General features: G+C 46.1%; 1 protein-coding gene across 4 annotated transcripts in view; it reads right to left on the bottom strand.

Annotated features, from left to right (window-relative positions):
• Positions 1 to 12,981, bottom strand: part of LOC137625822 (phosphatidylinositol N-acetylglucosaminyltransferase subunit Q-like) — a 60,147-nt gene that overhangs the window by 6,243 nt on the left and 40,923 nt on the right. For all 4 annotated transcript variants that reach the window (XM_068356698.1, XM_068356700.1, XM_068356699.1 and 1 more), the window contains exons 5-7: positions 12,703 to 12,847; positions 3,478 to 3,676; positions 3,082 to 3,196 (exon numbers count right to left, since the gene is read on the bottom strand). In XM_068356698.1, coding sequence (XP_068212799.1) covers positions 3,082 to 3,196; positions 3,478 to 3,676; positions 12,703 to 12,847 — 459 coding nt within the window. The remainder of the gene's footprint in view (positions 1 to 3,081; positions 3,197 to 3,477; positions 3,677 to 12,702; positions 12,848 to 12,981) is intronic.

The raw sequence follows: 12,981 nt of genomic DNA, 5'->3' as shown, positions 1-12,981 counted from the left end.
CCTGCCTGTAAAAAAAAAAAGGGGAAAAAAGTTGTCTAGACCTCTCCGAAGGTCCTTCCTTGTCCTGCAAAAGTGACCTGCGCTTAGGAGGAGGCGATCCCGACTGTGACCTGGCGACACATGTCCCTGCTGCTGCCACGAGCTGCGATACCCGACGCGAACGAGGGTCGTGCTGACGCTCACGCGAGGGCGACACGAAAGAGTCGTGTGCGAGGGGCTGTTGGAGCGCGGGCGCGGAGACAAACGAGCTCGGGAGCGATCGTGAGCCGGCGCACGGGCACGTAGGCGAGTGAGCGAGTGGGGCGAGCGGACGAGCTGGCGAGTGAGCGTGTTGGCGCGTTGGCGAGTGAACGCATTGGCGCATGGGCGAGTAAACGCGTTGGCGCGTGGGCGAACGAGAGCGTTCAGGAGATCGCTGAAGGCCAGGAGACCGATAGTGTCCTGGAGATCTGTGACGCGTGGGCGAGCGATGGCGAGTTGGCCATCAATGGCGCGTTGGCGAACGCTGACGCACAGGCGAGCGATGGCGAGCGGTGGCGCGTTAGCGAGCAATAGCGCGTAGAACGCACAGGCGAGTTGATCACAGGGGACTTATGTTTCTCTGGATCTGCTGGGCGCTGACGCATAGGATAGCGCTTGCGCGCAGGCAATGGATCACGCGAAGGATTAGGAGATCGCCGGCGCTCAGGAGAACGCTGACGAGAACGAGAACGTTGACGCCTCGGAAATCGCTGTCGCGCTGGAGAACGCTGGCGAGCAGGGAGACGGCGCATAGAAGGCTGCACATGAACTGTCGGCGCGACGCGCAAAGGCGAACGCTCGCGAGTTGGCTCAGGAAGAGGAGGCGCGTGGGCGTGCAGGGACTCTAGACGTTCGCGCAGGAGACCGCGCGCATTGCTGCGCAGGAGAAAGCTGACGAGCAGGATGGCGCTGATGAGCAGGATCGCGAGGACGAGAAGTTAAGTCCTTGTCCAAGTCCTGAACCGGAGTTCTAGGACGCGTGGGCGAGCGTGGGTGACAGGGCGCGTGTCAGGAACTGGAAGCACAGGTGCGCGGTGGCGAGCAGGAGATCTAGTGCGCTCAGGAGACCGTTGGCGCGCTGGGCGCACAGCAGGAACAGGAGGATGTTCTTTATCCTTAGGAGAGCGCTGGCGAGCAGTAGGGCGTTGATCATCCGAAGAGCGCTGGCGATCAGGAGAGCGCTGGCGATCAGGAGAGCGCTGACGAGCAGGAGAGCGCTGACGAGCCGGAGAGCGTTGGTGAGAAGCTATGCGTGAACGCGCAGGAGGGCGCGCAGAGGAACCCTGACGCGCAAGGGAAGTGCCCACACCGTGGGCGACATCCCTTTGCCCCGAAGGGACCGGTGCCCGTCAGCTGACGAGATCAGACTGCTGGCCATCTGCACAGGAAGTCGAAGGTCTGGAAGGTGTAGGAGAACGAGAACGATCCCCGGAGAGGTCTAAGGACGCTGCTGCTACAGACTGCTTCTGGTGAGGAGAGTCCCCATCGAAGGACGGAGGAGAAGACTCGAAAAGGCGCCTCTTGACACCCTTATAGGGAGACGGGAGGCCCTTGCGGCGAAGCGGACGATGAGCCTTACGGCGAAGGCAGCCACAAGGAAGGTCGTCAGGATCATCAGTCCTCCGAAGAGGAGTCTCAGTCAGAGTGCTCCCCCGAGGGGGAGACTTAGCCGCAGGAGAGCCCGTAGGACCCCCTTCCCCCTCCGAAGGATGTACAGAAGGGGGAGGAGAGCCTTCAGCAACGTCATCACCATCAGGTGCCGCAGATGTCTGACCAGACTAGTTGGAAGCCTCTGCCACCACGACGTCGACGATAGACAGAGGATCTACCTCTGCTATCACCGGCGACTGCTTGACAGCGGCCCCCAACTGAATAAGGTCAAATAGGGCTTCCTTGGAGGGCAGGCCCTTAAGCCCCAAGGAACCCCAAAGCTGAAAAAGATCATCATTATACATGGAGTTAACATCATCAAAATCCTCCCCCGGAGGAGGAGGGGGAACCGCCCCGCTAAGGGAGGCGACGCCCTCTCCCGCACTCCGAGGTCGGGAAACAGAATTAGGGCCTGCGCTCCCACTCGGCGGCCTCTCAACAGGAGCCGGACGAGGGGGAGCTTCGGAGGAGGTTTAGGGGGCGGAAGAAGAATCCCGAGAGCCTTCCTCCTTCAAGGCAACCCTCGAAGGAGAATGGTCTCTCTTGGGCTTCTTCTTACGCCGGCGGGCAAACCTCTCCCACTGGGAGGCAGACCACTCACTACATGTATTTTCACTATCACACCGTCGGCCTCGACACTGCGGGCAAAGGGTGTGAGGATCAGTATCCACCGCAGACATGAAGGTACCGCAAGGGCGGCCGGCAATACCAGGGCACTTGCGCATGATGAACTGCAAAGGGCGAGGCCAACTTCAAACAGACAAAGTCTGAGGAAAAGCAAAAAAAAGATTAAGGCTGTCAAAAAACGAACAATAGCCAGAGACGTCTGTTCATTGTCCGAGCCAAAAGTGAAGTGAAGCAAATCACCGGTGTGTGGGAGGGGAGGGGCATTAGCTACCCCTTCCCCTACCCCCGCTAACTAGCGCGGGGGTAGTTAACCCTTGTTAAAATCTATTGGCTCGTCAATTTCAGCTACGCAAAAAGGTAAACCCAATGTAAATATGGTTTGTATTTCGGTTACGGAACAAAGCAAGCTTTTCCCTTCAAATCGTCCCTTGTGAAAAGGAAGCATTAATCTTGCATTTCAATTGCTGTTGTTATCTTTTCGGCATAAGTCGGACTAAAAAAGTATCATAGAACCAATTTCCCTGCTCAGGTCCTAAGCAAGAATGCTATGCTACCGACTGTGTAATGTAGTTTGACAGACTCAGCATGTGAAAAATTAAAAGTGACTCCTGATTTATAGACAGACTAATCAGTGAGTCTCTTAATATTGACTGAGTTCAAGCACTCAAGACAGGGCAGTCTGAAGCTCCCCAAAACAAATTTTTTTATTCAAATGAGCTTTCAATCATATTAATACTAGTCTATGAAGAATGTGTAGGACTCATTGAAATATAAAATATTTACCTTTGATTACATTAGAACCCATCAAATTCAAGGCCACTAAATAGAGAGGATTGAAATTCAAAAGCCAGATGCATGAAGTCAGGATACCTCGCACAGCACTAAGGCTAACTCGAAGCTGTAAAAGGGAAATTGTTTTAAAATGATTTCATAAAAGAATATCTTCCTAAGACTCCCTCACATAGGTTAGTCACCTTTCTTTTGTATTTGCAAATAAAAAACTTTATTGCAGGTGTACTTATGATCCAAATTATGAGAAGGAATCACCTTTTAAGGGAAGTCTTCTGTATTTTGTTTACATAATGTAAAAACATTCTTCTATTTTTCATAATACTTTGAAGTAATATCAAACCTACTTTATATTAGTATACTTACAAACTCATACAAAGATTGACTTACCATGACAAAGACCAGATAATAAACAGTAGTTGTTGGTAATAAGAATATTACAAGTGTGAAAACCACAGCCGTGAGAACTCTTTTCAAGGACATATGCTTTCCTGTGTCACTGTCAATTCTTAATTTTAAGGGGTTCCATTTCCGACCTCGAAAGGCTCTCCACTGGGATCCTAACAGTGATATTTGGAGCATGTGGATCCTGCAAAACAAAATATGACAACCGTATACAGTAGTTTAGTAGTTTCCACTAATAATGACTAGTAAATTACAGGATTGAGTAGCTTCCAGACATAAAGATTAAAGCTAATAAATTTCTCTATGTACCATTTATAAGTTACATACTTTTGGATGTTTTGAAAAATGTCCATGACAATACATTAAGAAAAAAATATGCACAGAATTTACAGCTGACATTTAAGAATAAAGATTTAGGTAGTGTATATTACTCGATACTGTATCTGCAGTCCTTTATACAGAATACTTTTACCCTATTAAACTCCAATATTATTCCTTACTGAGTATAACAGGTCTAAAATTAAGGGATGAATATGGTAAAATATTTTCCTATCTTTACTAAAGAAAAAGAGCAATAAATTTTCACCAATGTTAAATAAATAAACACTATGCAGGAGAGAAAATAAGAAGCCTTATATGGAAAAATGATACTGTATTTTAATTATAAAATAAATTTTTGAATATACTTACCCGGTGAATATATAAATTGCTGCAACTCTGTTGCTCGACAGACACATACATAAAAAAACTCGCCAGCGATCGCTATACAGGTTGCGGGTGTGCCCACCAGCGCCATCTGTCGGCCAGATACCACTCTCGATGTAAACAAAACCTCAATTTCTTCTCATCCCACTGCATCTCTATTGGGGAGGAAGGGAGGGTCGTTTAATTTATATATTCACCGGGTAAGTATATTAAAAAATTTATTTTATAATTAAAATATCATTTTTAAATATTTAACTTAGCCGGTGAATATATAATAGCTGATTCACACCCAAGGAGGTGGGTAGAGACCAGAGTTAAAAATGTTTACATCGTATAAGCTAAGAGTTTTTTATTTCATTTTGACAGTTATCAATATAACAAAACCAAAATAAATAGGTACCTAGTAAGGAAGTCGACTTAGACGATTACTCTGCCTTGTAAGTACGTCTTCCTTACGGAGCCCAGCAATCCTCTTAGGATGCTGACAGACCCCTAGGAGCTGAAGTATCAAGGGCTGCAACCCATACAACAGGACCTCATCAAACCCCTAATCTGGGCGCTCTCAAGAAATGACTTTGACCACCCGCCAAATCAACCAGGATGCGAAAGGCTTCTTAGCCTTCCGGACAACCCATAAAAACAACATTAAAACATTCCAAGAGACAGATTAAAAGGATATGGAATTAGGGAATTGTAGTGGTTGAGCCCTCACCCACTACTGCACTCGCTGCTACGAATGGTCCCAGTGTGTAGCAGTTCTCGTAAAGAGACTGGACATCTTTCAAGTAAAATGACGCGAACACTGACTTGCTTCTCCAATAGGTTGCGTCCATGATACTTTGCAGAGATCTATTTTGCTTAAAGGCCACGGAAGTTGCTACAGCTCTAACCTCGTGCGTCTTAACCTTAAGCAAAGATCGGTCTTCCTCACTCAAGTGTGAATGAGCTTCTCGTATTAACAATCTGATAAAATATGACAAAGCATTCTTTGACATAAGCAAGGATGGTTTCTTAACCGAACACCATAACGCTTCAGATTGGCCTCGTAAAGGTTTAGTACGAGCTAAGTAGAACTTAAGAGCTCTAACAGGGCATAAGACTCTTTCTAGTTCATTGCCTACGATCTCCGATAAGCTAGGAATATCGAAAGATTTAGGCCAAGGAAGAGAAGGTAGCTCATTTTTGGCTAGGAAACCAAGCTGCAGAGAACAAGTAGCTTTTTCTGACGAAAACCCGATGTTCTTGCTGAAGGCATGAATCTCACTGACTCTTTTAGCCGAGGCTAAGCATACCAGGAAAAGAGTCTTAAGAGTGAGATCTTTCAGGGAGGCTGACTGTAAAGTCTCAAACCTGTCTGACAAGAGGAATCTTAGGACCACGTCTAAATTCCACCCAGGAGTAGCCAAACGACGCTCCTTAGAGGTCTCGAAAGACTTAAGGTCTTGCAGATGTTTATTGTTGGAAAGATCTAAGCCTCTATGCCGGAAGACCGAGGCCAACATGCTTCTGTAGCCCTTGATAGTAGGAGCTGAAAGGGATCATACTTTTCTCAGGTATAAGAGAAAATCAGCTATTTGGGCTACAGAGGTACTGGTCGAGGATACGGAAACTGACTTGCACCAGTCTCGGAAGACTTCCCACTTCGATTGGTAGACTCTAATGGTAGACGCTCTCCTTGCTCTAGCAATCGCACTGGCTGCCTCCTTCGAAAAGCCTCTAGCTCTCGAGAGTCTTTCGATAGTCTGAAGGCAGTCAGACGAAGAGCGTGGAGGCTTTGGTGTACCTTCTTTACGTGTGGCTGACGTAGAAGACTTCTGGGAACGTCTGCTAGCCATCGAAGTACCTCGGTGAACCATTCTCTCGCGGGCCAGAGGGGAGCAACTAACGTCAACCTTGTCCCTTCGTGAGAGGCGAATTTCTGCAGTACCTTGTTGACAATCTTGAATGGTGGGAATGCGTAAAGATCTAGATGTGACCAATCTAGGAGGAAGGCATCTATATGTATTGCTGCTGGATCCGGGACTGGAGAGCAATAGATTGGAAGCCTCTTGGTCAGCGAGGTTGCAAAGAGATCTATGGTGGGTTGACCCCAAGTCGCCCAAAGTCTCTTGCACACATCCTTGTGGAGGGTCCATTCGGTTGGAATTACTTGACCTTTCCGACTGAGACAATCTGCTAGGACGTTCAAGTCGCCCTGGATGAACCTCGTTACTAGGGAGATGCCTCGATCTTTTGACCAGATGAGCAGGTCCCTTGCGATCTCGTACAAAGTCAGTGGGTGGGTACCTCCCTGTTTGGAAATGTACGCCAAGGCCGTGGTGTTGTCCGAGTTTACCTCCACCACCTTGCCTCGAAGGAGATTCTCGAAGCTTATCAAGGCCAGATGAACCGCCAAAAGCTCCTTGCTGTTGATATGCATGCTCCTCTGACTCGAGTTCCACAGACCTGAGCATTCCCGACCGTCCAGCGTCGCGCCCCAGCCCAAGTCCGATGCGAACGAGAAGAGAACGTGGTTGGGTATCTGAACTGCCAGGGGAAGACCCTCTCGTAGGCTGATATTGTCCTTCCACCAAGTCAGACAAGACTTTATCTTTTCGGAAATCGGGATCGAGACCGCCTCTAGCGTCTTGTCCTTTTTCCAGTGAAAAGCCAGATGGAATTGAAGAGGACGGAGGTGTAGCCTTCCTAGCGAGACAAATTGCTCCAGGGATGACAGCGTTCCTACCAGACTCATCCACAGCCTGACTGAGCAGCGTTCTTTCTTCAGCATCTTCTGGATGGAGAGCAGGGCTTGATCTATTCTGGGGGCCGACGGAAAAGCCCGAAAAACTTGACTGTGAATCTCCATCCCTAAATACAGAATAGTTTGGGATGGGACCAGCTGTGACTTTTCCAAGTTGACTAGGAGTCCCAATTCCTTGGTCAGATCTAGAGTCCAATTGAGATCCTTCAGACAGCGATGACTGGAAGAGGCTCTGAGAAGCCAGTCGTCCAAATAAAGGGAGGCTCGGATGTCCGATAAGGGGAGGAATTTTGCCACATTCCTCATAAGCCTCGTAAACACGAGAGGAGCTGTGCTTAGGCCAAAGCACAGGGCCCGAAACTGGTACACCACATCGTCGAAGACGAATCTCAGAAAAGGTTGGGAGTCTGAGTGAATGGGGATGTGAGAGACCATCCAGTCTTCCTTTCTGACCGCTGCTAGGACTGACTTTGTGGTCTCCATGGTAAACTTCGTCTTTGTGACAAAGACATTCAGAGCACTGACGTCTAGCACCGGTCTCCAACCTCCTGTCTTCTTTGATACTAGGAAGAGACGGTTGTAAAACCCCGGTGATTGAATGTCCGAGACTTTGACCACCGCTCCCTTCTCTAGCAAAAGAGACACTTCCAGTTTCAGGGCTTGTCTCTTTTCTTCCTCACGGTACCTGGGAGAGAGATCGATGGGGGACGTCGCTAGAGGAGGTTTGCGTACAAAAGGGATTTTGTACCCCTCTCTGAGCAACCTCACAGATTGTTGATCTGCGCCTCTCTTCTCCCAGGCTTGCCAGAAGTTCTTGAGTCTGGCACCTACTGCTGTCTGAAGTTGCGGGCAGTCAGACTCTGCCCTTAAAGGACTTGGATCCTTTTCTCTTCCCTCTCTTCCCTTCGGCACGAGCACCTCCCCTGCTGGAGGCTCTGCCACGAAAGGGCGGGATAAACCGAGACGCTGGAGTGTCTATCCTAGGTCTAGCAGACAAGGCAGGCAAAGGGGGAGCTTTGCGAGCCGAGGACGCAACTAGATCGTGGGTGTCCTTCTGCACTAAAGACAAGGCAATTTCCTTAACCAAGACTTCAGGAAACAGGCACTTAGACAAGGGCGCAAAGAGTAGCTCAGATCTTTGGCATGGCGTCACTCCAGCAGACAGGAAAGAGCACAGAGACTCTCGTTTCTTCAGGACTCCGGACGTGAATGAAGCGGCAAGTTCGTTGGACCCATCACGGACGGCCTTGTCCATGCAGGACATAATGAGTAAGGAAACGTCCTTATCTGCAGAAGAGATTTTCCTACTCAGGGCTCCTAAACACCAGTCCAGGAAGTTAAAGACTTCGAACGCCCTAAATATGCCTTTAAGAAGGTGGTCCAGGTCCGAGGGTGACCAACAAATCTTCGAGCGTCTCATGGCAAGGCGGCGGGGAGAGTCTACAAGACTTGAGAAGTCGCCCTGGGCAGAGGCAGGAACTCCCAAGCCGAGAACTTCTCCCGTGGCATACCAGACGCTCGATCTAGACGAGAGTTTAGATGGGGGGAAGGCAAATGCTGTCTTCCCTAAACTCCTCTTGGTCTCTAACCAATCGCCTAACAGCCGTAAAGCTCTCTTGGATGAGCGAGAGAGAACGAGTTTAGTAAAGGCAGGCATGGTAGTAGGAACGCCTAAGACAAACTCTTGACGGCGGCGAACAAGGAGCCACAGAAATAAAGTGATCAGGGAACAACTCTTTAAAAACAGCCATGACTTTTCTAAAGTCCAAGGATGGTTGAACTGCTTTAGGCTCATCTAGTTCTGAAGGTTGATCCTCAGGATGTGGTTCAGCAACGTCCTCATCTGACAGTTCCTCATCCGATAACTGATGAGAAAACGGCAAAGGTGTAGGCATCGTTTGACTCGCAGAGTCCGGTCGCACTGGTGCATACGTGACGGAGCCGGACGCAGCGTCCTGGAACTGCTGAACAGTCTGGGAACTGTCAACAACAACAGGTGCGCGAGGACGCACAGCGTCCACCCGAGACTGTTTAGACCGTCTGGGTTGTGCAGTCAACACCATACCGGGTTGCGGAGGTTGACGCACCGCGTCAAAACAAGTCAACTCTGATGGTTGATGAACGTCCTGAACGTCACCAATCACATCAGTGCGTTGCCTAACGTCAACGTGCGGCTGGAAATCCACACTGGGTCGCATCGGTGGAGGTACTACCCCAACTGGTTGACGCGAGAAAGCTACATCAACGTCAACAGGACGCACAACAGACCGCTTGGATGGCTGATGGCCAGTAGGTTCAACGGAAACCTTCTCAGCATTGTAGTCCTCCATCAAGGACGCAAGCTTGGACTGCATGTCTTGCAGTAACACCCATTTAGGGTCTACGGAAGCAGGTGCGGTAACAGACGGGGTTAGCGAATGAGACGGCACAACTTTGCCTCTCTTAGGCGGCGAGCAGTCATCAGATGACGGCAACGGGTCCGAACTGTCCCAGTGGCTACAACCGGGACGTTGGACTTGTCCTGAAGGGACCGACTTCCGCTTTAAAGGTCTGGAGACCTTGGTCCAAGGTTTCTTACGAGAAACACCTTCGGACGACGAGGTAAAAATGGGCTCTCTCGTCTTACGTTGGTAGGGGCGATCTTGGAGAGATACGCCTGATACCATAGAGGGAACGTCTGTTCGCTGATCAAGGCCTCTCGAACCCATGAGTCGTACGACATTGCTTCTCCCCTGGGCTTGGGAGCTTGCAAGAGGTCCCGGACTAGGGGGACGACAGGCACGAACAGACGAACCCTCGAGCGCAACACTGTTCACAACACTTTGAGAAACACTAGGCACTTTAACACTTTCCGCCGTGGCACTTTGGCACTTGAGTTCCTTTACGTCCGCCATGAGTTGATTTCGGTCACTTGCTAAGGCCTCAACTCTCTCCCCCAAGGCATGAATAGCACGCATCATGTCTTGCATAGACGGTTCCTGAGTGCTAGGAGGGGGGTTAGGAACAACCACTACAGGGGAAGGATTAGGTTCAGGGGCATGTGGAGAGGAAAAATCTACCGACCTAGAAGAACTTCTCCTTACCCTATCTCTCTCTAGTCTGCGTGTATATTTATCGAATTCGATAAAATCGAATTCCGAAAGGCCCGCGCATTGCTCACACCGATCTTCCAATTGACAGGTTTTACCCCGACAATTGGAACAAACAGTGTGAGGGTCGAGAGAAGCCTTTGGAAGACGCCTATGACAGTCCCTAGCATTACATTTTCTGAACTTGGGAACTTGAGAAGGGTCAGCCATTTTGAATTAGTCAAGGGAAAATTCCAAAAAACGATCTAAGCCATCAACAATTAATCCGATTCAAAAAAGAGTTCAAGGATTTATTTGAAGAAAAACACCTGTACTGCGAAAGCTCAAACCAAATTAAAGTACTTCACCAAATATGATGGGAAAAAACTCCAGGTTCAACAGCGAGTAAAGTACGTCTTGTCGACACGTCGACAGAGAAGAAATTGAGGTTTTGTTTACATCGAGAGTGGTATCTGGCCGACAGTTGGCGCTGGTGGGCACACCCGCAACCTGTATAGCGATCGCTGGCGAGTTTTTTTATGTATGTGTCTGTCGAGCAACAGAGTTGCAGCAATTTATATATTCACCGGCTAAGTTAAATATTTAAAAAGATCACTTTCAAGGAAGTCTATGTTGATACTTATTGACGTAGTACAGTATATTGTACTCTTTTCACACGTAATTAAAAAAAAGTGACAAATATTAGTATGAGGGTTTTATTGCAAAAACATATGTTAACTGAACAGACTAATTTGAAGTTGCAATTCAACGATAAATTTTACTCTAAATTGAAGATATAATATATGAGTTATAATGAAAATTCAATACAAAATAACCAATAAAAATGTTTCAATACATTCCTCGTCCTAAATTATTATGCCATGCCAAAATAAGTCTCCAAATTTGTATAAGGCTTTATTCAAATAATTATCAGCAATTACAGTTAGTTCTCCATAGAACTGATGCAAAAACTTTTCCTAAAGATAAAGGCCTTAAAAAACTGAGCACACTGGCTACCGCTCTGATAGCATGCGATTTATCCTTCTCACAGGCAAGAGAGATTTGTCCAGTGAGGTGTGAGAATAGCTGATAAATTCCTTTAACAAAAAAGACATTGCATTTTTTATATTAATCATCATCATCCCTTCTTCTACACCTATTGACAAAAAGAGTCTTGGTTAGATTTTCCCAGTCGTCTCTATTTTGAGCTTTTAGACCAATACCTCTCCATTCATCATCTCCTACATCACGCTTCATAGATTTCAGCCATGTAGGCCTGGGCCTTCCAACTCTTCTAGTGCCTTGTGGATCCCAGTTAAAAATTTGGTGAACTAATCTCTCTTGGGAACGGTGAAGAGCATGCCCAAACCATCTCTATCTACCCCTCACCATGATGTCATCCACATATGGCACTCGAGTAATCTCTCTTATAGTTTCATTTCTAATCCTGCCCTTCCAGTTAACTCCCAATATTCTTCTGAGGGCTTCGTTCTTAAATCTACAAAATCTGTTGAATGGTGTTTCACTGTCTTACCATGACTCATGTCCACACAGCAACAGCGATCTCACTAACCTGCCATATGTAGTCTGATTTTCATATGTAATTTCAGGGGATTTGATTTCCAAATTTTAATTAACCTAGCCATTGTCTAATTATCTTTTTTTCAATCTTTCATTAAAATCCAATTTTAAAGACCTTGCATTAGAGATAATAGTTCCTAAATATTTATATGATTCTACCTCATTAATCTGTTCTCCTTCCAATGATATTTCATCTTCATTGCATATTCCATTCTCAACATCTCTGTCTTTCTTTTATTTATCTTCAGCCCAACCTCATGTGATATTTTATGCATTTTGGTAAGCAAACATTGCAAATCCTTTGGTTTTCTGCTAATTAGGACAGCATCATCAGCATTCTCTAGGTCAGCTAATTTCTTATTACCAATCCAGTCCAATCTTTCGCCACCATCTCCAACTGTTCTATGCATTACAAAATTCATGAGAAGGATAAACAACATAGGGGACAACACATTCCCCTGGAGTACTCCATTTTTCATTGGAAATTCATTTGACAGGACTCTACTAACATCAATTTTGCACTTGCTATGCTCTTGAACAGACTTAATCAAATTTATATATTTAAGAAGATTAACATGGTAATGCAGTGCTCGCCACATTGATGTTTTGCTTTCAATGTCAGTTACATAGAAAAGGTATATCAGCTGCAAATATGTTATAAAAAATTACAGTATGTTCCGTAGTAAATGCTTATTAATACATTTCAAATCAATAACATATATTAAATTGATTAGAAAAAGCAATCACAGATTTCAAAATGATTATCTAAACACTAATTATACTTTTATAACAATGATAATCCAGTTACTCTGAAAATACTCGGCATCATTCAGACTTTTTCCACCACTAATAGAAGTTGTTTTCTTTTAATTAAATAAATATCAGCCTTTGATAAAATTACTGTACAATAAAAATAGCTCTGGACTCAGATCATATTTTGGATTAACAGCAAAATAAAACTGTTTCAAATCTCAAAAATAAAATATCTGAATGGATTTCAAGAATCTTAAATTTTCCTTCCTTAGAGATTTGGATAATTCTGCCAACAGACAGAATTGAAAATAATTACAATAGTTACTTTTACATAAAGGTCATGAAATTCACAAACCATACCTTGCAGCATAAACATAAAAACAGTACAGATGGAGAGTTGCTAGATCTAGGAGATCTGATAGAATGGCTACTTGAATTGAAAATCCAAACATTCCAAGCCATACTAAGATCCAGGCTAAAGCTTTCAACAGAGGATCAGCCAGTTCTGAAAATAAAGGTTCTCTATTGAAGTTTTTTCATACGAGTTAATAGTACACATTTAACAATAGAAGCCTTGTACATTAAAACATGACAAATTCGAAGATAATTTGTATTTTTCCTAACCATACAAACCTTAGC

Source organism: Palaemon carinicauda, chromosome 33 (genome assembly GCF_036898095.1).
Source record: "Palaemon carinicauda isolate YSFRI2023 chromosome 33, ASM3689809v2, whole genome shotgun sequence".
In the NCBI taxonomy this organism is placed as follows: domain Eukaryota; kingdom Metazoa; phylum Arthropoda; class Malacostraca; order Decapoda; family Palaemonidae; genus Palaemon; species Palaemon carinicauda.
Note: the sequence above shows the minus strand (reverse complement) of the source record. Positions and strands in the feature narration are given on the sequence as shown.